Source organism: Mytilus galloprovincialis, chromosome 9, assembly GCF_965363235.1.
Source record: "Mytilus galloprovincialis chromosome 9, xbMytGall1.hap1.1, whole genome shotgun sequence".
NCBI classification, from domain to species: domain Eukaryota; kingdom Metazoa; phylum Mollusca; class Bivalvia; order Mytilida; family Mytilidae; genus Mytilus; species Mytilus galloprovincialis.
Window position 1 is genome coordinate 20,491,725 of NC_134846.1, and position 27,543 is coordinate 20,519,267.

Genomic DNA, 27,543 nt, shown 5'->3' on the forward strand with positions numbered 1-27,543 from the left:
AAGTACGGTCTGCAACACTTGAAACAACTCTTTGAGGGGTCTGTAGATGGTTCTGTGGAAAGGAAAAAATGATTGTCGCTGTCCAAAACACCCCGATTTTCAAATGGCATTCCAAATTCCCAGACCTTCATCTTGGAAGACTCCCGTTACAAGACTTACCTGTTGAATTTATAGTACGAAGTTTAATTGTGTGGTAAAACATGAATGAACTATTTGCCACTGGAAATTTAGCAAATAATCAACCAATTAACTAGCTTTCAGATCCGGCTACATAGTTATTTGAATTCCTAGTATGAGCAGTACCGAACTTTGACATTAGTAAACGAAATGTGTGTGTAGATAAAAAAAAATACCTATAGATTTCCGATTATAAAATGCGTTACTTCATCAGTGAGGTGTATATATAATTGTCAAATTATTAAAATAAAATGACCAATAAATGTTAATCTTTTTGAAGTTAAAATACAATATTTAAAAAAAAAAATATGCTGAAAACCGTTTCTCGTCGAGCAAAATCACCATGTACCCCTACCCGGCCTAAAGTGATTCCGTATATACTAGCCACTGGAACCGCAATTAGGGCAAATACTTTGTTGGATACCTTTGGTAGCACTCCACAGTAAGAAAATAAAATTAAAAATGAGCCACAAAATGTTTTATCATCTCCTATTCCTGGATTTCTAATACATTAACCTAACTGTTTGTGTTGTACATGTGCATATGTATGCAATCAGTATATTCAATAGATTTGATTTTCAAAAGTTAAAAGAGTGAAAATTAATTTCTTTTATGTGTATCCATGGCAACATTCTGCATTTATTTACCATACCATAAAATATTGCAAAAAGGGGGGTGAACATATCACATATCCCCCCAAAATTTGGATCAAACTAGAATTTCAATGCCTTTGAGTGAAACTGTTTTCATAAATCTTCCTAATGATCAAATAAAAAATGGGTGTCTTTCGCCTCATTTTTTCGTAAAATCCAATCACAAAGTTCGTACTAGCGATAAAAAGTTGGAAAAAAAAATTACAATAATTGCTGGACCAATGTATGGTAGGGATATGCAAATACGGACTGTCATACAGAAAACAGCCTATATTACATACATTACATAATCTTGATGTTCATATAAACCCAATACAAAGGCTATCTTAATACTCAGCTATCCAAAAATGAATTTTATTGCACACTAGCTCTCATATTTGAAAAATCCACAGGGGCCATAATGCGAAACTACACACCTAACTGTGGAGTGCTACCTTATACGTATCTACGTACAGAACACAAGCATGCACATTTTTTTTTTTTGGGGGGGGGGGGGGGGGGGGGCACTGACTATCTAAGAGGAGGACTGCTCAAGCCAAAACTATCAGAAATATATGATTAGGTCAATAAAGTTTTCATAACTTCTTCGTCTGTCATCTTTCTTGGAATTCCCGGCTGTTTTTATCAACCAATTTTTCTCTTTTGTCACTTTGGTATGAATTCCACCCTTACATTACAGACGGCCATAACACATCACATGAAAATCAAACAATATGGGAAAAGGTTACATTTTTACCTATAAAGCAATATATGAAAAGGTATACATTTTTAAAATCTAAATTATATGAAAAGGGCGGGGTAACAGAATCCCAGCGGCACCCCAATCAATTAAGTATTTATTCTACAGATGGAGGGAAACACACAGTGCAAAGTTTGGGGCAACGTATTTTGTAAACATGACTTTAATACGGAACAACTTTTTTAAAAAAACTTCAAGAAGGGGCCGGGGGTATGATTTTTCTTAAAAAAATTTATTCTGCTCTCCAATTTGATGAATAAAAAAATAAATAAACATGGCCTAAATCAGACAAATACCCCCATACTCCTATCTTTATTATCAAGTTCAATAATTACTCCCTGAGTGGTACACCGCCATTCATTTTTTACGTACATGAACGTCGTTCCGTGACGTTTTTTCTTTTTCTGAAAAGCACAAGATTTGCAACGTCATAAACAAAATGCGCCACAAACAAAAGAAACAAGGAAGATCTGACCACGCACCTTCAATTCATAAGCTGATCTAAGAATGTTGTTGTTATTGGTATTATCACTTTTGCTATTTGAAGGTAAGTAGACTTATTTATTGAAATGCATTTACATGTACTAATTATCTTGTTCTTGTCTGACATATCATATGTCAAATCAAGTTGGTGTTAACTGACTTTGACTTAAGTTTCGTGCACTTGTCTACTTTCTAAGAGAACAATGTGTACATATAGTTCAAATGATTATGACGTCTTGAAAGGCTATTATATTTTGTTTCTTTGACGCCTTACATCAAGGGGGTCACTTCTTAGACACATGAACCGATCATGCACATTCTGATGGGGTCACTGATTTACCATTCTTTCGGTGATAAAGAAATTGACCGCAAATCTGATTGTTACCTTCCGTCTAAAGTCTGATAAAGAAAATATTTCAACTCTCACACTCCCACATTGGCATCGAGCAGGCCCGTAGCAAGGAATTTCCAAGGGGGGTTCGTTGGACTCATGAACTCGACTTTAACAGTCACCAGGGGGAACAAAACGTTGACTTTAATAGTGCTTATTTGATTTCAAAGGGGGGGGGGTCGTCCGAACCCCCCGAACCCCCCCTGGCTACGGGTATGTCGAGTCCCTTTGTCTTTGTCTTGTTGAACTAAATTCAGATGATCATGAAACGATATTTTATGACATTGAAGTTTTTCGTTAGACACATCGAACTACACAAAACGTGTGTGTAGGTGTTTGAAACAAGCTTGTGTGGATTACTTTTCCCTTTGTAGAGTTACTGAAACAAAGGTTCACACCCTACTCCAGGCATTGATCCAGCCATTTAAAAAAATGGTGGAGGTCCAACCCAAGAATAATGGGGCCGGGGTTCCAATCAAATAATGTCCCCATTCAAATGGATTGATCGTCCAAAACAATTTGATCCGAAATTTGTGGTCATAAGCATTATTTATAAGATTAAACACATTTAAGTAAGAGAATAGAAACCAGTTTCGGGACATACGTACGTGTACAGACTTAGGTAGCAATACACAGTTAGGAGTTTAGTTTCGCATTTTGGCCCCGGTGGATTTTTCAAATAGGAAAGTTATTGTGTAATAAAATTCATTTTAAGAAAGCTGAGTGCTAACTTAGCCTTCAAAGATGGTTTATAAGAGCATCAAGATTGTTTTTTACATGTTTTATGGGCTATTTTCTGTTTGACAATCCGTATTTTCATAGCTAGACCGGCTATCGGTCCAGAAATTAATGTAATGTTTACAAACACTTTTTTTCTACACGAACTTTTTGACGCAATTTTACAAAAAAATGAGACGAAAGACATATGATTTTCATTGGATTTGCTAAATGATGTATGTACACAGTTTCAGAAAAGGTATTACTTCAAGCGATTGAAATTCTACTTTTAGCCAAATTTTGGGGAAATATGTGACATCTTTTCCCCCCTTTTTGCAATATTTTATAACAAATAAATGCAGATTGTTGCCATGGATACACCCAAAAGAAATTATATTTTACCATTTTATATACTGGATATAAAATCTATGGAAGATTCTGATTACATACATATGCACATATATGACACAAACAGTAAGCTTGATATTGCAAGAAAGCAATGAAAAGGGGATGGTAAAATCTATAAGGGCAAATTTTAATATTTTTTCCTAACTGTTTATTGCTACCTTAGAATTTATCGTCATATCGAGGATACAGACGGACAGACGACATACGCATAGACATACATATGACATCATATCTCTTTTACATCATATCTAATTTTATAGTATATACTTAATTCATATTTAATTTTAGATTTTCATTATTGGTTCATGGAAATAAAGTTTGAGTTTTTTTTCCATTTGAACAGAAATGGTTTAACTAGTAAGAAGTATTTCATAAACAAATGAATTCTTGTGCTTCTTTGGTATGCTGATTCTAGCAATGAACTTTTATTTTGGATATTGGACCATAATAGGTAAATGTTCAATTTCAAATTTTTCGACCACATTTATTTCGTGTCACAAACCCATGCTATATCAAAAATTCAATCAAAATTCAAATGCAGAGCTGTTTTAATCTTAAATGTTTTGTCTATACTTGCTCAACTGTCCAGGGTTCGACCTCTGCAGGAAAATCCGATTTGCTGTCTCTCTGACAACCTCTTGTTAATTGTTTGCCTTTGAACCCATAAGGAACAAAATTCAGTCATGACAAAATCACCAGCACAGAACTTTCCCTCGCAAACCAACCTTACCCCCCCCCCCCCGTGAATTATTAACTACTATGAAAGTGATATACACGGAGACTGATAGTCCGCTGAAAAAAGTTTCGGCCCTGCTGCCGGTGGTAGTTGGGTCAGATACCTTGAGATGAGGAACTCAGATGACGTAATTAAAAAAAATATTAGTCCGCCATACAATTGTGGATGCTGTGATTTTAAAAATGGACATAAATAAACAATAAGAACTGTTTTATAGAGCTGATGTGATGAGAAAAGAAATATGTAGATTTGACCTGAAATAAATTATTAGAAAGGACAATTTTTTTATTGAATTTTATGATCAGAATTTTGGAATTATTTCATGAGGAGGGTGACATTTTTCACCATCTTCCGGGGTCCAGCAATTTGCGAAAAAAGTAATCTCACTTGCCACCCCGAAAATTTAACCAGAGATGTATAAATGTATCAGCATCATACATGTTCAAGTAAACGACATGGACTGAGCAACGGAGGAAAACGTTACCATTACCGCCTATGGAGAATTAATTGTAAATGTTTACCCAGTTATATGTTTTGTTCTTTTGTTGGTTTTTTCTGTATGATGTATTGTAAAATTATTATGTTGATTTATGTATGCCTTCAACCCATATGAGTAAAAATGTGCATTTTATATATTCAATAAATATAAAAGTGACGGAACTATCTGATCTGTTCCAGATGCGCTTTCGACTCTAAATGCTGGACGTGGATATATCGATGCCTTTAATTGCAGCGGATATATTAAGATTAATTGATTGATTGTTGGATTTTTAAAAGTTCAGTGGCAAATATTTCATGCTCGTTCAACAAGTAATCAATAAAATTGTCCTATAATACGGGCCGTTCCGGAATGAATGACTGGAAACTTGGACTGTCACTGTAAAATGAGGATACGTTCTTTGCAAAGATCACCTTAGGACCCATCAAAGTGTTTTAACTTGTGGAGTGCATTTCATAAACTCGACATGAGGCATCAGAATTTACGTCCCTATTATAAACTGATGTGATTGCGTATTAATATATCTCGCAAGCCAACACGGACCCCAACTTTGGCAAGGTTTTTACTGCCGGTCGGAAGATGACCGAGGATATAAAAAAAGAAGATGTGGTATGATTGCCAATGAGACAACTCTCCACAACTTGCAAGAGACCAAAATAACACAGAAATTAACAACTAATAGGTCACCGTGTTTCCGTATTTTTATTCTCCTCTCTTACACCCTTATGATGTTTTGTGTGTGTGTGTGTAAAAAAATAAGGGGACTGAGGGCAGATATAAGAAGGTTAATAAAAACATATATAGAAGAGAGCATACATGATACAGAAAGAATAAGAAATCTTGGAATGAAAGAGATGCTTCTTCATAACTAGAGGCTCTCAAGAGCCTGTGTCGCTCACCTTGGTCTATGTGCATATTAAACAATGGACACAGATAAATTCATAACAAAATTGTGTTTTGATGATGGTGATGTGTTTGTACATCTTACTTTACTGAAAATTCTTGTTGCTACAATTATCTCTATCTATAATGAACTTGGCCCAGTAATTACAGTGGAAAATATTTTCGAAAAATCTACAAAAATTTATGAAAAATGTTAAAAATTGACTATAAAGGGCAGTAACTCCTAAACGGGTCAACTGACCATATCGGTCGTGTTTACTTATTTGTAAATCTTACTTTGCTGAACATTATTGCTGTTTACTGTTTATCTCTATCTATAATATTATTCAAGATAATAACCAAAAACAGCAAAATTTCCTTAATATTACCAATTCAGGGGCAGCAACCCAACAACAGTTGTTCGATTCATCTGAAATTTTCAGGGCAGATAGATCTTGACCTGATAAACAATTTAATTCCATGTTAGATTTGCTCTTAATGCTTTGGTTTTTGAGTTATAAGCCAAAAACTGCATTTTACCCCTATGTTTTATTTTTAGCCATGGGTCATCTTGATTAGATCATAGATGGCCGGGTCACCGAACACAATTTTTAAACAAGATACCCCAATGATGATTGTGGCCAAGTTTGGTTTAATTTAACACAGTAGTTACAGAGGAGAAGATTTTTGTAAAAGATTACTAAGATTTACGAAAAATGGTTAAAAATTGACTATAAAGGGCAATAACTCCTAAAGGGGTCAACTGACCATTTCGGTCGTGTTGACTTATTTATAAATCTAACTTTGCTGAACATTATTGCTGTTTACTGTTTATCTCTATCTATAATATTATTAGGGCCCCGCCAAAGGAGGGTCGCCCTATAGTGATCAGTCTGTCCGTCCGTCCATCCGTCCGTCCGTCCGTCCGTCCGTAACACTTTGTGTCCGCTCCATATCTAGAGAACCATTATGATTTCATACTTTATACTTTACATGTTTATTAACCACTACCAGAGGGCGTGTCATGATGTATGTACAACTTCCTAGGTCAAAGATCAAGGTAAAAAAACTTTGGTTTCAGTTGACAACCCTGTGTCCTGTGGTGAAGATCGTGTCCGCTCTATATCTTGAGAACCGTTATGATTTCAAAGTTTATACTTGACATGTATATGAACCAACACCAGAGGGTGTGTCATAATTTATGAACGACTGCCTAGGGCAAAGTTCAAGGTCAAAAACTTTGGTTTCAGTTGACAACCTTGTGTCCTGTGGTGAAGATCGTGTCCGCTCTATATCTTGAGAACCGTTATGATTTCAAAATTTATACTTGACATGTATATGAACCAACACCAAATGGTGTGTCATAATTTATTTACAACTTCCTAGGTCAAAGGTCAAGGTCAAAAACTTTGGTTTCAGTTGACAACCCTGTGTCCTGTGGTGAAGATCGTGTCCGCTCTATATCTTGAGAACCGTTATGATTTCAAAGTTTATACTTGACATGTATATGAACCAACACCAAATGGTGTGTCATAATTTATTTACAACTTCCTAGGTCAAAGGTCAAGGTCAAAAACTTTGATTTCAGTTGACAAACCCATGTCCTATGGTAAAGATACAATTTTTTAATGCACATTATTCACAGCGGGGCCCACAGAGATGGCTCCCATCTCAAAGATATCTAGTTCAAAATAATAACCAAAAACATAAAAATTTCCTGAAAATTACCAATTCACGGGCAGCAACCCAACAACGGGGCGTTCGATTCTTCTGAAAATTTCAGGGCATTTAGATCTTGACCTGATAAACAATTTAACCCCTGACAGATTTGCTCTAGTCTAATTGCTTTGGTTTTTGAGTTGTAAGCCAAAAACTGCATTTTACCCCTATGTTCTATTTCTAGCCATGGTGGCCATCTTGGTTGGTTGACCGAGTCACCGGACACAATTTTTAAACTAACTACCCCAATGATGATTGAGACCAAGTTTGGTTTAATTTGGCACAGTAGTTTCAGAGGAGAAGATTTTTGTAAAAGATAATTACTAAGATTTACGAAAAATGGTTAAAAATTGACTATAAAGGGCAATAACTCCTAAAGGGGTCAACTGACCATTTCGGTCGTGTTGACTTATTTGTAAATCTTACTTTGTTGAACATTATTGATGCTTACAGTTTATCTCTATCTATAATATTATTCAAGATAATAACCAAAAACAGCAAAATTTCCGTAATATTACCAATTCAGGGGCAGCAACCCAACAACGGGTTGTCGGATTCATCTGAAAATTTGAGAGCAGATAGATCTTGACCTGATAAACAATTTAACTCCTGTCAGATTTGCTCTAAATGCTTTGGTTTTTGAGTTATAAGCCAAAAACTGCATTTTACCCCTATGTTCTATTTTTAGCCATGGCGGCCATCTTGGTCGGTTGACCGGGTCACCGGACATAATTTTTAAACTAGATACCCCAATGATGATTGTGGCTAAGTTTGATTAAATTTGGCCCAGTAGTTTCAGAGGAGAAGATTTTTGTAAAAGTTAACGACGACGGACGACGACGACGACGGACGACGCCGGACGCAAAGTGATGAGAAAAGCTCACCTGGCCCTTTGGGCCAGGTGAGCTAAAAATGAGGAAGAGATCGGTCACTATCATGTTTAACCCTGCTACATTCTGTGTAAGCGAGATTTTCCAAGTCAGGAGACTGTAATTTAGTGGTTATCGTTAGCTCTCTGAATGCGTTTAACATTGTTGAAGGCCACAAAAAGACATGTAGTTGCTTAAATTTACGTTTTTTGGTCTCTGGTGAATAGTAGTCTCGTGGGCAAACATACCACATCTTATTTTTATTTAGAAAGTAAAACAACAATAAGTTTCTAATTCCTTTATATGCATAAATGTGTAAACAATCTAAATTGGGCTTATCAAATCTGTGTTGGAAAGATAGAAAAGGTTTTGTGCAAATTGTTTCATCTGCATACCATATTTTAGTTGTCTATTGAGGAATGGTGGTGAGAAAAAAGATGTATCACTAGCACGTTCGTTGTTATTTATATGAAATCTTTTTTAATCAAAATCTGCAGCTATTATCCTTGAAGTATTCTACAGTTTATACGATTATTTTTGAAGTGATTTGTCCACAAGTTACCATTATCTTTTTTTGGAGTTGGGTTTTATCTTCCTTAATTTTCGTTGATTAGTATTTCGATTACGAGATCATATATGATATTTACAAGAAACACGCACAACGATCCCATTACAGATCAACCCAGCGGCTGAGTAATTCTTGAAAACAACACGTTTACACGGAGAAATTTATAGCAGACAACGATTTTACTTATTTCTACCTCCGCCATATTGGGATCGTGGTAACTGTGTAGTGATTTTAGCTTGCCTTAAACTTTTGTTAACAAATCATTTTCAAATCATTCCATGCAAAATTCTAAGTAAACCATGCATTAAGAAATTACGTTAGACATACAAATAAATTGCTTACAAATCATACAATGGAAGTAAATCCCAAAGAAATCAGTTTTTGAGAATTTCGTGAATTTTGATTTGTATATATGATTTTTTTTAAAACAATCGTAATCAGTAGTGTTTTGAAAAACGTAGTTAGTAAATATGCAATTTGTGTTGAACAAAATTATGAACAGAAATTTCGTTCATTACTTCATTGTTTGGATAAAATTGCAGTTCGAAAGATGAATTGATAACGTAATTTTTAGTGTTAAAATCATGTTGTATACACTGAAACCCTGGTTTTCCCCTTTACCAATGGATGATTGCCTGTAACCAACGCAAAAAAATAAGGTCAACCAATTCTGTTTGGCATGTTTTGCACCTTTTGATTTTGCCTTTGTTCCAACCATAACAGTGTGTTTTGGCAATTATGCGAGTGACACTTTTATATTTTTCTGTAGCCGATTATTTGGCTTTTAAGTTTATGGTAAACTTTTATGGCATGCATCTATGTGCAATAGCATTCGGCATTTCGATTGACAGTTGACATTGAGATCGTAAACATGTCTCGCAAATGACGTTGCGTTATCAAATTTATTCTAATATTGACATTGCATTGACACTACATTTTGATATACCTGGTCATTGATGGTCAGCAACAAATCCCGTATGCCTGTATCGTTGTCGGGGGACAGTAAGATGAGTTTTATCGTCAAATTGTCTGGTTGCAGCACGTTCACGTTTTCCTATTTGCAAAATTCTTATGCGCTAATTCATTTTTAGCTCACCTTGCCCGAAGTGCCAAGTGAGCTTTTCCCATCACTTTGCGTCCGGCGTCCGTCGTCGTTGTCGTCCGTCGTCCGTCGTCGTCCGTCGTCCGTCGTCGTCTTCGTCCGTCGTCGTCCGTCGTCGTTAACTTTTACAAAAATCTTCTCTGAAACTGCAGGGCCAAATTAAACCAAACTTGGCCACAATCATCATTGGGGTATCTAGTTTAAAAAATGTGTGGCGTGACCCCGCCAACCAACCAAGATGGCCGCCATGGCTAAAAATAGAACATAGGGGTAAAATGCAGTTTTTGGCTTATAACTCAGAAACCAAAGCATTTAGAGCAAATCTGACTAGGTAAAATTGTTTATCAGGTCAAGATCTATCTGCCCTGAAATATTCAGATGAATCAGACAACCCGTTGTTGGGTTGCTGCCCCTGAATATGTAATTTTAAGGAAATTTTGCTGTTTTTGGTTATTATCTTGAATATTATTATAGATAAAGATAAACTGTAAACAGCAATAATGTTCAGCAAAGTAAGATTTACAAATAAGTCAACATGACCGAAATGGTCAGTTGACCCCTTTAGGAGTTATTGCCCTTTATGGTCAATTTTTAACCATTTTTCGTAAATCTTAGTAATCTATTACAAAAATCTTCTCCTCTGAAACTACATGGCCAAATTAATCCAAACTTGGCCACAATCATCTTTGGGGTATCTAGTTTAAAAAATGTGTGGTGTGACCCGGCCAACCAACCAAGATGGCCGCCATGGCTAAAAATAGAACATAGGGGTGAAATGTAGATTTTGGCTTATAACTCTGAATCCAAAGCATTTAGAGCAAATCTGACATGGGGGTAAAATTGTTTATCAAGTGAAAATCTATCAGCCCTGAAACTTTCAAATGAATAGGACAACCGGTTATTGGGTTGCTGCCCCGAAAAAAGTAATTTGAAGGAAATTTTGCAGATTTTGGTTATTATCTTGAATATTATTATAGAAAGAGATAAACTGTAAATAGCAATAATGTTCAGCAAAGTAAGATCTACAAATAAGTCAATATGACCAAAATTATCAGTTGACCCCTTAAGGAGGTATTGCCCTTTATAGTCCATTTTGACCAATTTTTCGTAAATTTTTGTAATATTTTACAAAAATCTTCTCCTCTGAAACTCCTGGGCCAAATTTAACCAAACTTGGCCACAATCATTATTGGGGTATTTAGTTTAACAATTGTGTGGCGTGACCCGTCCAACCAACCAAGATGGCTGCCATGGCTAAAAATAGAACATAGAGGGGAAATGTAGATTTTGGCTTATATCTCTGACACCAAAGCATTTAGAGCAAATCTGACTAAGTAAAATTGTTTATCAGGTCAAGATCTATCTGCCCTGAAATTTTCAGACAAATCAGACAACCTGTTGTTGGGTTGCTGCCCCCAAATTAGTAATTTTAAGGAAATTTTGCAGATTTTGGTTATTATCTTGAATATTATTATAGATAGAGATAAACTGTAAACAGCAATAATGTTCAGCAAAGTAAGATTTACAAATAAGTCGACATGACCGAAATGGTCAATTGACCCCCTAGAGAGTTATTGTCCTTTATAGTCAATTTTCAACAATTTTTATAAAATTTGTAAATTTTTACTAACATTTTCCACTGAAACTACTGGGCCAAGTTCATTATAGATAGAGATTATTGTAAGCAGCAAGGATATTCAGTAAAGTAAGATGTACAAACACATCACCATCACCAAAATACAATTTTGTCATGAATCCATCTGCTTCCTTTGTTTAATAGTCACATAGACCAAGGTGAGCGACACAGGCTCTTTAGAGCCTCTAGTTTTATTCCTCAGTCTTGTCTATATGGAGAGGCAACATGGTTTAATCGATTTACGTGTGGCCATGGATTGAAAGAACTGTTTCACGGAGAGAGAAAAAACAAAAAAACATATTTTATGCCTTGGTTTTAAAATTTCGTGCGACTTCAATAATCCGCTATGATAAATAACCACAGAATAGTCAGATGTTGATTTTTCTAAAGTGGAAGAAGTGTGGTAAGCATGAATAATAGTGGTATGAGGATCAATCGTGATTTGGTAAAAAAAAAACAAAAAAAAAAAAACGAGTGATGCGTTTTTTTAAGTCAGTCAGTATATATCATTATGTCGAACCTAGGACTGGTTGAGTGGTCTCGTGCGCCGGAAAAAAGTACCTGGCGATTGGGTGCCACGATATCTTAGTGTCAGTGGCATGAGTTCGAATTTCGGCCAGGGAAGAACAAAAATGGCCATGCACTTCTGCATATATGTTAAAATACACGTTGTTCATGGGTTACTTAAATTGACCTTTTTTCTTTTGATATCATAATATACATTGATGTCCATTTCTGGTTAAAGTATAATAGATTTGCTTTTATTGTAGGGCATGCAAGAAGCCCAATGAGGGCAGTATATTTTAATGATGGTATCCCATCATTTCCGAATCCAGAAAAATGTGATATATATTTGAATAAAGCTTTCGAATGTAGGGAGCGACCTTCAATAGAAAAGTACATAAACACTCAGGATGCGAATGGTGAAAAATTGGGAACTTCATTCCAGGATCTTGTCAATGCTCGAAAAACTACCATAGAAAAAGAAATTGTTGCAGATATGTGCAGGTATGGAATTCCACATTTTAGAGAATAGACCATTTTCGTATTTTCGACTTTTGACTCCGGAATTTATATTTTCGACAGGTTACCTTCTTTCGACTTTGTGGTTAGACATCCTGGTACTCGGTTAAGCAAATGAAATGTAAATATTAAGTAAATTCAAGATTTTCATCGGTACAATTTTGAAGGAAGATTACTATCTAACGCTTTCTATAAATGACTTAGAATCATTCGAAAGCCCTTAGGTCTTAACTTTCTCGCCAAATTGTACCGTTTATAATTTTTATGTTACTTCTTTTGGTTGCTCGTAGTTGACCGATTTCCAGGATGTCTTACCACAGAGTATGTAACCTGTCGACAAAATACAGAACCCGGAGTTAAAAGTCGATTATATGAAAATAAGACTATTTTAATAGTTTTCAGATAGGACAGAGCTGGAGGCTGTTTATTCCTTAAAATATCTGAGAAATAATACTAACATGCTATTCTCTATAGATATTATACGTTTGCTTTGTGTAGAATATCAACAAATATATTTCTAAGAGTGTTAAGATACACATTTAGCATGGCATTATGTAATTATTTCGAAGCAGAAATATAATACACGTTTGACAGACAGCTATATTGATTTGATGAACTAAAAACGTTATGGAGAATCAACAGTAATGAGTTTAACCCATGATTGGTATAGTACTATAACATATTATAAGTTACTGTACTTGTACTTTTTTTCGCGGGTACTTATTTTCGCGAATCGTGTATTTCAAACACGTTCGCGGGTATTTCAGTTGAAAGGATTGCTATGGATTTTATTCACCCTCTATGGATCCGTAGGGAGTCAGTTAGTCAGAAGTTAACCGTATAACGAATTTATCATATTCTTAGACTAAATAACATATGATTTTTACCATAAGATTAGATAATAGCATTAAAATTACGTAAATTCCATATTTTTTTAATTGGTGCTTACATGTAGCGGACTCCCGGCTGATATGAAAAGTTGATCATATGCTTCGACTTTTATCACATGCCTTTCCGTAACGTTATTGCATGGCATTCTGGTAATACTCGGCAAATTCCGGACAATACACCTCAATGGTACGTTTTCAGTGTAAAGCATTACAAGGTAGGGTACAAAACAATTATTTGGATACTGGAAAGTATATTGTGTAAAATGAAGAGAAAAAAAGCCCACAAAAAACAAACAAAATGATAAAATAAATGAATTTTAAAAGTTTCAAAGTAACATAATTTAGAAAGTTACTTTAAAAATATTGACTTTTCCAAACAGTGAGTGTTCATTATGCATATTCGTGAATTATTTTTTTTATCGTCCTTATTAACAACTATATTATTGCTGTTTTTCTTCTCTGTCCGTGAACTTTTCACTCTTTGAACTTCTATTTGAGAACCACGTAAAAGGATCAATTAAACATTAATCTGCTATTTTTCTCCAATAATGAAGCATATGCGGCTCTTGGACTGATAGCGAACCTAGGGTTGATACATGTAAAACATGCGATATGAAAAATGCCATGTTATAGTCTGATGATATTATGTATTATGTAAAACTTATTAAACGATTTATTGTAATTTCCTATAGCGTCTAGTGAGCAACATCAACGAAAATGTTCATCTCCGGCGTTAAAAAAACAACTTGGTGACGCGAATCACGAGCAGCCAATGTTTTATTGTTAAACGAATTTGTTTCCAAAGTGGAAGAAGTCTTCTTAGAACTCCCATATATCAGAATTTCCGTCCAAATACAAAATAAAAAGATAATTATATATATGATTTATAGATCTATCATTTATGTTTTGTTTAAAACCAGATGCATTTTCTCATTCTCATCTCATCGGAGAGATGAGACGAGAACGAGAAAAAAACACAGTGTTTTAAAAACTTAGATATATTTTATCGCAATTGTGTGTATTTTCATACAAGTCACAGCAAACAATATATCTTATACATAATTAAATGCATTTTTTTCCTTTTTTGCCACTTTTTTTTCGCGCAGGCTTTATATAAATTTTACATATAATAAGTCACATATTTGAAAATGGCTTTTGAAGTGATCATCCCAGTGGTCGATTCAGCCATTTAAAAAAAGGGGTGGGGTGGGGTGGGGTCCAACCATATGTCCCAATTCAAATGCATTGATCGTCCAACAAAAAAAGCAGGTGGGTAAACGTTTCAATCGAATCAGTCGAGTGAGAATGAAAATTATCACATAAAAAGATCAAAGGAAAAATACACATAATGATGCTATTAAGGAGTTTTGCTATTCATTTTCAAAATAACAAGCTTTTCAGAACACTAGTATATATTGATAGGAACCAAAAAAGCAAAAAAAATATATAGGTCAATGTGCTTGTTTTCGCGATATTAGCCATTGAAATTTTGGTTGGAAAATGTTCTCTCTTGATTTTTCATAGATTTATCATTGACAAGTTTAAGTTTTCAAAAACTATTAAAAAAAAATAACACTATTTTTACAAGGATTAAAAAATTAGAAAATACAAGTAAAAGATATATAAACAGAAAAATGGGGATCAATGGACAAAAATGGTTAAGGCATTCAAATGGATAAAACCAGAGGATTCCGAAAATCTGACAAATCACAAAACATGACAAGCATACATCCTTAAAGTACTATTATATCATATATTTATTATTTGTATTTAGCAAATTCATATAATAATACAAAGTTATATGAGAATACACATATTGAGGTGTTGGTCAAAGAAACACCAAACCCAAGTCACAAAATCATATGTTTCTTTGCCCAGATTTAGAGTGAATATAAATGTTAAAATTTATAAGAATATCTAGTTTTACAATATGCTTGCAGGGTGAGAGCCAGCGAAACTCAGGCAAATCATGTGTTTATTTATGCTAAACCCGTATATATATTTACTGCACACTTTGTAAGATAATATTAGTTGCATTGTGTGCTAGTGACCTAATACGGTATATACGGGGTCAGTAAATTACACATGCCAGGGGTGAGAGCAAAGCTCGAATCCCCAAATGGAATTTACTGACCCCATATATACCGTATTACGTCACTAGCACAATATGTAACGAATTTATCTTACCGACTAATTTAACGTGTATAATTTAGACTGGTGACCTATCAAAATGAGCACTGAAGTCTTCACTGTTAGCATTAAGAAACTACTTCTATTGATCCTACAAAAACAGATACCAACAATAACAACTTGTTAGGTTTAAATGTGTTTTATGAATTTATATCTATCTTAATCATCATTTTCTTCGTCTGTTGAAACCTTTAAGATTTTTTCTCAGTACCGTTTAGTTTTTATAAAGGGACGTAACACCACTACTAACTGTTTATGAAATAAGCCCCGCCTCCCTTCTTACCTTATATGGAATGTAAAGGGGCGTAACAACACTACTAACCGTGTATGAAATAAGCCCCGCCTCCCTACTAACATAATATGAAATATACACAGTCTCCACGCGGACGCTTTTAACCAATCATACTCCTAGAAATGTATAGGAGGTAAGATTATTGTTCTTACCTGATTATCTTTAAGTAATTTGAACGTAGTTGTAAAAAAAAAATCAGTTGTTGTTGTAATAATTAATAGGTGTCAAAACCAGAGTCTCTAATACATGTTTTTGTTTAAAAGCTTGAAGATTTGAATATATTATTCGTATGTTTACAATTCGTATGCTAATTAAGACCAACACCGTGTTATTTCTGTAAAGGAACGTAACTCTAGACTAAGTTACTAACTTCGTTTTTTTTACCACGAATCTAACATTTGAAATAAACCACGCACACTGACCTAATATTACATTTACACGGTTCCGATTTGTAAACTTTTAACCAAAGATTTTCCTAGAAGTGTTTAGTAGGGAAGATAAAATCGAATATCCGTGTTCTTCTATATCTGCGCTCAACTCACAACTGTTTTCCCGGCTCTAACAAAACTTGTATTACTATGTTTAAAATCATTATTTGTCTTGCAGTTACTATGTGGGTGTGTCTGCTTGTATGAAGGCTACCATTTATCATTATATTGGAAAATATTGCCCAGCAAGACAATTTCAGGTTGCAAAGTCATATCAAATCGTTACCTCGGCGGTTTGTTCCAAAATAGCAGAAGGTAAGCCAATAGAATAATTATGATAAGATTTTATTTCTAGATTAATTTAAAAAAAATCAAACATACAAGACTAACAAAGGCCAGAGACAGGCGCAAAAGAAAAGCGACGGGGTTAAACATGAATACTTAAGTCTATATATAGATGTGCGTTTTTTCTTCAAAATACTCATTTGTGGCGCTTGAATAACTGAACTCACTGTTATATGAGGTGGTTAAATTGAGAAATTCTTATGAAGACTCTTACACTACACAATTTTACAAAACATGTGTAGATTTTTTTTTTGGACTTTTTTTTGTTTAATTGGCATTTTAAGGGGAGGTAAAGGTCTCTAAAACACAAATCTACATGGAACTTTCCTATTTTGTATTTTAGACGAAAAAAACGTACAGTGACCCTATCTTTTCTTTTGATATTCTCAAAGCATTGTCTGAGAGCTATCTTTTCCTAATTAATTTGACAATTCTATGATTTTGATTAGTTTATAATCATGATAATCACAAAATGGTGTTTTTTGCTGTATAATAATCCATACAAAATGTGTCATTTTGTCACAACCTGTAGCTTTGGAAAATGCGCGGTGATCTAAAATGTTCATTATATTTTGAACATATATTAAAGATGGTAACAAGACATATCGGCACCCAAGTCCGAAGACATTTCGGCACCAATTTTGGACATATCGGTATCCGGACAAATCGGCATCAAGACAATCCGGCACCTCGTTTTTAAAAATAAATTCTGTGACCCATCGATTCAGACATTTTTACTTTTATTTTCAAAAGGACGTCAAGATTAGCACGTGACCACGAGAAAAAAGTGATGATTTATGGAAACAAGTAATAGCTTTTCCAAAAAGCTTGCCGTATTTTAACTGATTATATTGAGATCAGTGGTTTGTGAGTAATTTATTTTTATTGGAATATTGCAATTCAAGCAATATGAAAACATAGCGCTTTTTTTCTACTAATTTGTCATTTTTGTTGTATTATTGGTGGACCCGTGTTATAATGGTAGGAGACTTTATAAAATTGAGAATGGAAATGGGGAATGATATTATAATAAAATGTATTCTGTGTCTATAATAAACGTGATAAAAATAGTATATAACCTACACGTACTTTTGAGGATTACTATTTGACAAAATGGACAACAACAGAAGGCAGTGGCGAATCCAGAGGGGGACGTAGAGGACGTACGCCCCATCCCCCGCCCCCCATTTGCTCGTTTTTTTTTTTGTTTGTTTTTTTTGTTTTTTTTAAATGATTAATCATACTAGACTATGTGAACTTTGCCATTTCCTGTGTACTCTATTATTTAATTTTTATGCGACAATTCTTTACTTATATAGACATTTATAATAGGAATTTACTGATTGTCAAAGTCATGTGATTCGCTATGGTGGAGTTGACCAGTGCTTCGAAAAACGTCGCTCAGTCATTTTGAAATTCAAATTACAGTAACACATTGCTTAAGCTGAGGATGACAATCATGACACATTCAAAGCGACATAGGATTGAGCAAGAACGTATTGACTTCTATTTCACTATTCTACCAAACAGGAAGTAATACTCTATAGACTATATTACACTCTCATGAAAAAAGTTCCATGGCAATATTATTTACCTACGAAAACATGTTTAACCCCAAGCGCCATTGTCATGATTGATATGGACTATATAAAATTGCTGTTTGGTGTGAACCGAGCTTTGCGTTGAAGACCAAACTACAACCTTTAATAGTTTACTTTTATAAATTGTGACTTGGATAGACAGTTGTCTTTGGTATTTACATGTATATGAGATCCTGTAATATCTATCTACAAGATTGAGAACACATTTTTTTGTAATAAATTTAAAACATATTTAATTCTGTAATATCTGATAATATGTATCAGTTATTTTTGATTTTTCATTTGATGTGTACTCTCTGGTAATGTCAGTATCAGCATGATCAGTTGAATGGTTGTGATAAAAAAAAAATGGGGCAGTTTGCAATTGTCATGTGCAGGTACACCACATGAAGATCTTCTTTCCCCTCTCATTTATAAAATTGTGCATGATATTTATCACAGAAACGCACCAGTATTTTGGTGAATGAAACACTTAAGCTTGTCATATTAAATTAAAGTCAGAGGTGGAGTTTTGTTGTTTTTATAGGGAATAACTCAAGCATGACTGGAGTTGGCCCCTTTGTAGGCAGTCAGTAGGCTCCCGCTTATGAAAATTTCTGGATCCACCACTGAAAGTTTGAGTAAAGTTAGATAAGAATTTATGACAAATTATGTTGAAATTTGCACAGATAATGAATGAAAAATCTAGTAAATTAAAAAATAGGCACTATTATTAAAAGCTTTCCTTGCTTATTCACAACCACATATAATATCCTCCATGCTATTCCGATCTGAGTTTTTATTCATACATACATGTAGTCTGGTGCTGTTCCAAGTAGTCTTCTTTTTTCTGTTTCTTGAGAAGTATTTGTTTTACCTGTTCAGTCACTGTAAAGTGTTACAATTTATATTTAAACGCAACACATAAATAGTGACCAAAAAGGTACGGCTATCACATGAGAGAAGCTAGAAAGAAGTAAAATGTAAACATTTTAAACATTTTTGTGGGACCATGAAAATGTGGTATAAAGATAGATATGCATAGATAGACCATAGAACAAATAAGCAAACAAATTCAAAGGAGATGTACATGTAAGATGAATTATAAAAAAAAAGAGGCATGGACAATAAATATAGCCTTTGTTAGAGGTGACCCAGGTCGCCTTTCTCTAAATCAGCTATATTAAAGGTAACCACATATTTCTGGGCTGGGTTGAAAAATAAATGAAAATGACTTTGAAAAAAGCTAATAGAAATACACCAAATTTGGGAGACATCTATTAAAATGTTTGAAATAATAAGAAAGTTGAGAAGAACTAAGCTTTTTCAGATAATATATAGACTATTGCAGTCAGCCTATAAAAGACTCTTTGCCTCCTGAAATGTTTGCTTATACACTGTGCTTTTCTATTATGATTTAAAATCAGTGTGATAGTTTTCATGAAGAACACTGAGGTATTATGTCAAGATAAATGTTGTGTTACATTGTACATGTATCTACCTAAATAAGTAAAATATAAAAATTCTTGACTTCTAAAACCAGTGATTGATCTCCTGATTCATATCTCATCACTCTATGCAGATGCTGTGTGAAAAAATAAATTGACTTACCAGTATGCTTCTTTCCATTGAGTTGATTTATTATTAATTATTTTGCTTTGAATACACCTTATTGCTACAATATGTATATGTCCGCCATTACAAACTGTACATGTACATCACAAATATTTCATGTAAAATTTTGATGTTTTAATACAAAATATATGATGCCACAATGGAAAAGTAATTGTTGTATGACATTAATGGTTAAAGAGGGACAGATTCTCAGGTCAGCTGGGACAATAAGGGGGAGGGGGGTGATTTCTCCACTCATGCTTCAGTGCTTCCCTACATAATAAACCAAATAGTAATGTTCATCACAAAAAAATATACTAAGTGTAAGACCTGATGATGTGAATAAATTGAAATCAGACGTATCAAATAGAGTTTTCAGTGCTTTTGATATATCAATGGGCAATCTGATGAGTTAAGCCTTTTTTGACTGATTTTTATAGTTCGTTCTTATGTTGTACTGTTATACATGTACATGTACCACTGTCTAAGGTTAGGGGGAGGATCGGAATCCCGCTACAATGTTTTACCCCGCCACATTATTTATGTATGTGTCAGTCCCAAGTCAGGAGCCTGTTATTCAGTGGTTGTCGTTTGTTTATGTGTTACACACGTTACATATTTGTTTTTCGTTCATTTTTTTGTATAAATAAGGCCGTTGGTTTTTTGGTTTGAATTGTTTTACAGGTCATCATGGTCATATCAGGGCCTTTAATAGCTGACTATGTTGTATAGGCTTTGATCATTGTTGAAAGCCGTACGGTGACCTATAGTTGTTTTAAAATGTCTGTGTCATTTTGGTCACTTGTAGACAGTAACTGTTGTCTCATTGGCAATCATACCACATCTTCTTTTTTATAATGACTGCTGATCACCACTGTGTCCATACTGGGACTATTATGGTCCAACAACCAGTGGTGGATCCAGAAATTTTCATAAGTTCAGGCCCACCAAATTTCCCAGAAAAGGATGGCATGCCCTCTGGTCTCCTTCTAAATCAGACTCCTGACAACTCCAAAGAATAGAACATCATGTACGAGTACATCAAAGATCATCAAACTGTCTACCCCACATGCAAACATCTTTTTCGGAGTTCACTGTGTTGCAAGTTTTTTTGGTTTGAAGGATCGTATAAATGATTGCCTCGGGGGTCATTGTCAAATATAAAGCTAAATTATATAATTTGCAACAGCTGACACTATATAGTATCCTATAGTGCACTGAAACCCTTGCCAATAACAATACCGTGATGCTTGGTGTAGGCTTCTTTGCATACAAGAAACCATATTGCTCACCTTGTAATTTTTGTATTCTTCTAATCAGTAGCGTCGGGTTTGTTTATTTACACCAGAAATCAATGAAGAGATGAAAGTGCTGGAAACGAAATTACATCTTCGGTAAATTCCGTGATTTTAATATTTTCTAATCAATACGTCCAAGCAATGAAAAATAAATGGTTATTATTTTTATACAGAGAGCATACGTTTTGTGTATTCTAAGCTGACGAAGAAATCTAACACAAAATTAAGTATCTCAATCATTTAACCGTTTTAATACGCAGTTTAAAGTGTAAATTATACACATTACTGTCCTATTTTTAGAGAATAGCAATAATACATACATGTACAGTTTCTTACCAAAATAGCAACATAATTTCAAGATTAAACCATCACATTGTCACATGATTATATAATCTGCACCAAATTGACAGTTTGACGTGAGTTATCATCATAACTAATCACTATAGCAAATGAACACTTTATCATAATATGTACCTATAACCTAGTATCATGATTTCAATCCGACCCCACTTACGGACGCGTAGAACATATAATGCATGCCACTCATTAATAGCCAATCAGACGTTAAAATGACCTTCATTTCCCCCAGAATCATTCCGGAAACAGCCACGAAGCAGCCATTAGATAGTATTTATAACCAATGAAATAACATAAATACCGTTCACAGATTTACCCGAACCTGACGTTTAGCCTCTGAGTAATGACCATAATAATAATCGAACACCTCGTTCATTTACGATGCAAGTAATCTGAATGTCCGAGTGCTTCCGATTGTTATCGTGGTTGGCACTAAATGCTTAATACCGATCTCCTGTAAAGGAGGTGAAAATCGTGGTTGGCTACTATAAAATGTAAAATAGCCTGGCATCCCGGCCCAATCTAGCTGTGCGTCGAGATTAGCCAGGACCCCAGGCTAAATGTTAAACATTTATCTCCTATAAAGGAGGTGAAAAAGTTAATATTTGCATATTTGAGTCTCAAGAGTTTCAAAAGGACGTCAAGTTACGAGAGATTTCGCGACCTCGAGACTCAAATATGCAAATATTTGTACTTTCTTCACCTCTTTTATAGGAGATCGATGTTTAACATTTAGCCTGGGGTCCTGGCTAATCTCGACACACAGCTAGATTGGGCCGCAATGCTCTGACGTCCCACGTCCCCAGCTTGTCTGGCAAAACAGCCGTTGGACGTCAGAGTTATCTGGGACTACCATGTGTGATTACGTCAAATAAATAAAAAAAAGAAATACTACGTTTTGGCAAAGTACTATGAACGAATTATATCATTTTTATTTTAGACTCCCATTCCACCTTAATATTAATGTTGATTACAAATAGTATTCATGTTGCATCTTAGCAGATCTATGTTATTTTGGTGAATCTGGTTCTTTACAGATCTTGAAGCGATGGTTCAATGTGCCAACCACGATAATGGCATTTTAGTTACGTTCGCAAGCTGCATGTATGGAGCATATAGTTTTATAAAGGCACATCCAGAAAGACATCATGCCAGGTATGAATTTAAAGATTTTACCATTCCCTTATCTGATTATAAAATATTCTTTTTTTGGTACACGAACAAGGCTATATCAAGGTGTATATCGATGGTTATAGGATTTATAAGAGTGTTGGGCCTGCTCTAAAGATTTTTATCTTAGTAAAAAATCAAACCTTACTCAATAGAGGTTTCATCTACATCATAGAACATGCCTTTGAGGTGTGAAAGTACACCTTAGTTTTCTAATCGTGTTTTTCTATGAAGCATTTTATATTTAGTTAAGGTAGTTCAGGGGTATTACCGCCATCTTGAATTGTACAATCACAGTAAATAATCGGTCTAGTTCTTTGCCCAAAGCTGCAAATTTCGATTTTTTCTTGCTACAAGTAAAGTTCGGTGACACCATTTCTTATTTTTATTTTCTTAAAATATATTATTAAAACCGATCTCCTCAATTTTTATTTCAAAAATCTGTCTCATAATTTTCTTTTTATGCACAAAATTGTGTTCTTTTATGAACAATCTTAACAAACTTTGGCAATTTTGAACGACTCGTACCTTAAAAATAGCGCGGTGACCCATACTTTTTATCATTTTTTTTTTTTAAAAAGCATATGGTAAAATCTTTATTTTGGCAAAGTATAAGAATATTCTGTATTTCTTTTTACTATACCCTTGAACTACCTTAAGTAATGAAATCGAGTATCTTTTGTGGATTAGTGATAGTGATTAGTGGAACAGTCATGATGAAGGCAATTTTGGGAAAAAAATATATATGTATCGATTAATACATGGCCTTTTCTATATCGCTCCGGGTGTCATCATTAGACCCCCATATCAGCCCGAGGTTTTAGCCGAAGGATGCAACCAGGACCGATAAAATATATGGAAAAGGACATTATATAATCCTTTTATATTCACTACCGATGCACAAACGCAACCAGACTGATAATCCCATATCAGCCCGACCACGTGGATGTGATTGCATGGCAAGTTTACTTCCCTTTAAATCCACAAATTTCTACACAAAATGTCTGTTCAAGTCAGGAATATGACAGCTTTGTTTCAATTCATCCATTGATACATGTATGTTTAACTTTTTATTTTGCCATTAACAAAATGTCTGTTCAAATCAGGAATAAGACAGCTTTTTTTTCAATTCATCCATTGATACATGTATGTTTAACTTTTTATTTTGCCATTTGATGAAGGCATTTTCGTTTTAAATTTTCATTAGAGTTCGATATTTTTTTTATATTTTACCTTTTTTGTATATCTAAATAAACCCACCATAGACACCACGAATTAAATTGTGTATATATTTATAGCATTTGAGATTTCAATATTTTCGTTCCAAAATTAGTGTTGAACAGCATGCAGAGATACATGTATTTATTACATTGGTTGCAATGAATTACATTGATTTCCCAGTTAAATAAAAACCGATAACAGGGCCATAACTAGCCTCTTTTAATAGTGAGGCAAAATATATTTGCGGAGCGTAGCGAGGTGAAAAAAATTTGGCGAGGGGTCTGAAGCTCTGAGAAAAGTAACGTAAAATCGTGCATTCTGAGCGTTTCCCAGACTTTTTTTTACATTGAAAGGCAATTAATTTTTAGCTATTTTTTCGACAATATTCTGGTCTCAAAGCTAAAACATAGATTAATTGTAATTTAAGACTTTTAGGTTTCACAGGGACAACATTAAAAGTAGACCGATATGTGGGATAAAGCAAAAATCGTAAATCTCATAATCTCATAATCATTAAAACCGGATCTGTCTGTCGATCTGTTGTTGTCTTGTATAGTGCTTAGACTTTCTTTTATTATTTTTTTTACTAGATTTAGATATAGTGACAGTGCAGTATTATAATTATACTAGTACTGAAAAGTCGTCACTTAAGACCATCTTGACCTTGTTTTACGGTATTAATGATTCTTTTATTGTTGAAGACCCTCCAGTAACTATCAAGATGAAGAACAAGAATAAAAACTTTGACCATTGATCATTGTATTTGTTTCTATGCATTGACTTTGTGTGAGATTAAGTTCCGTGCACGTTTACTCCTTGTTCCTTTATTTTCTGTTAAAGGGTCTGAACTTAATGCAAGTTTAACCCTACAATGTAAAAGGTCATATTGCAATGCATTGATGTTTTCATAGTTTATATAGATGACTTGATACGGGGAAATTAGAGGTCTTACTTTAATTTAAACCATGTCAGCTATCTATTTTTTTCTACAAAAAAGAGCCAATATTCTTTGATATCAAGTTCAATTCTCCATGCAGAAACAACAGTTTTTTTTTGCTGTGTCCAGTATAGCATCGTATATTCTTAAAATATTTTCTCACACAATGTCTGGACATCGGTGGACATGCAACATTGCAAAACCAAACGCTTACAAATGAAAACCATCACTCATAAAGTAGGACAATTAATGAACAAAAGACAAACCCGAGACACGGTAGTACAAACAATAAACCATCTACTCTGAAAACTAAAAGTAAAATAGAAACATGGATCACGAAAACATGCAGGGGCGACAACAGATATAGTAAAGAAAACGTGCTTCTTGCAAGAGACTTTCAGTGAAAACAATTTGATATGAAGACAATATTTTGTTTCCGTTTTTTTTTGTTTTTTTTTGAAATTTCCAACATGAGGCATTTGCCTCATTTGCCTCAATGTAGTTACGGCCCTGGATAATTTCACATGTGAAATTAACGTGGTTATTTCACTCTCTGAAGTCATGCAACAAAAGGCGTTGCCAAGGCGTCGATAACGGGGGAGCAAAACAAATTGTGATTGTGTAGAAAAAGATATAGTTCCTTACATGTTTTATATTAATTTCTTTAAAAGAAGCCATTTGCCAATGTAATAAAAAAAATTACTAATTAAAGATTTCAAATATCGAAAAAATATTCAACTCGTGACCGAACAACACTGATAATATACTCATGTGCTACGCGCATTCGTGAATTAATGTGTTGTTCGGTCACTCGTTGAATAGTTTTCTCTATTTAAATTCATCAATTTAGTTATTCTATAAATAATAATCTTTATTACAAAATTACACCCATAAGGGTAAAGCAGTACAACATGTACAAACAAACAATTATACAACACAACACAACACAACACAACACAACACAACACAACACAACACAACACAACACAACACAACACAACACAACACAACACAACACAACACAACACAACACAACACAACACAACACAACACAACACAACACAACACAACACAACACAACACAACACAACACAACACAACACAACACAACACAACACAATACCCACACCCACACCCACACCCACAACCACAACCACAACCACAACCACAACCACAACCACAACCACAACACAACACAACACAACACAACACAACATTTTTTTTTAACTGTAATTTCATATTATATTTGCTCAAAGTAAACATGCCGATGAATTAATTGTCCTTCAAACATTTTTTTTTTTGGCCAAAAGGACTTGTTGAATTTCTGCATGTGACCCTGTGTAGTGTGAATATAACATATCTCAATATTATATGTCAACCGTGTTTCCAGGGAACAAAAAACATTGTGCACTTATATATATATATATACATCTTTGTGGGGTATTCTTCGATGAGATATTCCGAAATACCGTAATCACAACAGTAACCTATATTATTCACTATCTTATTAACAAAATGATTTCACAAGCGACACAGCATTACAATAACCTTATTGGTACTCATACAATCCATGTTAAACCTATTGTAATACTGTATATTTTAGTAAATGGTTACAAAAATGTAAAAGTTGTCTCCCTTTGACCATAAAAAAACCTCAGAATCCAATGAATATTTGATTTTCCTTATACAATGTTGAAGAAAACCTCTGAATGTTCAACCATGTCACATTTAAACACCAAGTTAAATGAGGTATTGTATATATAAAGCCTAATAAAACAACAAAAACATTATAATATCATTCTGGATTTTTTTATTTACAGTATGATTGATCGGTATCGGGATTGTTTCTACCAGTTTGAAAGCTGTCCAGAGCAGATGATGACATGGGATACGATTAACGTGTTTAATGAATACCATAATGATATAAGTTTTTTGTTGAGCGGTTTGGGAATACAAATATGAACTTAAACATAATAATCAAAATATCAATTGTATCCACCATATTTTAGTTATTGGTATTACAATGAAATACACTGCTGTTTTGAATTTTTTTCTACTTGTAAAGTTGATCAATGTTTATCAGTTACTGTTTATGTTAAATACACAAAATTTAGAAATCTATGCTATTTACACGATACACATTTATAGTATAACTATAAGCCACAGCTTTTAGCTATTTCAGACTGTTAACCTGATAAAAAAAATATAGCTTTTAGTTAGTAGATCACGGTATGTTAATAATTATCTATTATATCTATTATAAAGTCATTTTATAAAATTTACTGTTTGCAAAAGTATGAATTATTCTAAACGATAAGGATGTTCTTATTCTAGGCAGAAAACCCTAGCCGTATTGGTCACAACTTTTGGAAATTTTGATCCTCAGTGCTCTTCAACTTTGTACTAGTTTTGGCTTTCGAACTTTTTTATCTGACCGTCACTGATTAGTCTTGTTTGGACAAAACGCACGTCTGGCATATTCGATTTTAAATCTGGTACCTTTGTTAGCTATTATTTGTGTGTTTCTCTGTCCTATATGTTCTCCCATTTATTTGTGTTGTAGTCCAGACTCCTGACATGTCATGTTGTCATTTTAATGTTATATTTAACATTGCCATA

The 27,543-nt window shown here is 34.1% G+C and overlaps 1 protein-coding gene across 1 annotated transcript; it reads left to right on the plus strand.

The window, feature by feature from the left end:
- Window positions 1-1,962: 1,962 nt before the first annotated feature.
- Window positions 1,963-26,957, plus strand: LOC143044593 (uncharacterized). Its single transcript, XM_076216654.1, has 5 exons — window positions 1,963-2,116; window positions 12,350-12,587; window positions 16,581-16,717; window positions 22,634-22,751; window positions 26,745-26,957. The coding sequence occupies exons 1-5, from the start codon at window positions 2,077-2,079 to the stop codon at window positions 26,884-26,886; spliced, it is 675 nt and encodes a 224-aa protein (XP_076072769.1). The 5' UTR covers window positions 1,963-2,076; the 3' UTR covers window positions 26,887-26,957.
- The last annotated feature ends 586 nt before the right edge of the window (window positions 26,958-27,543 follow it).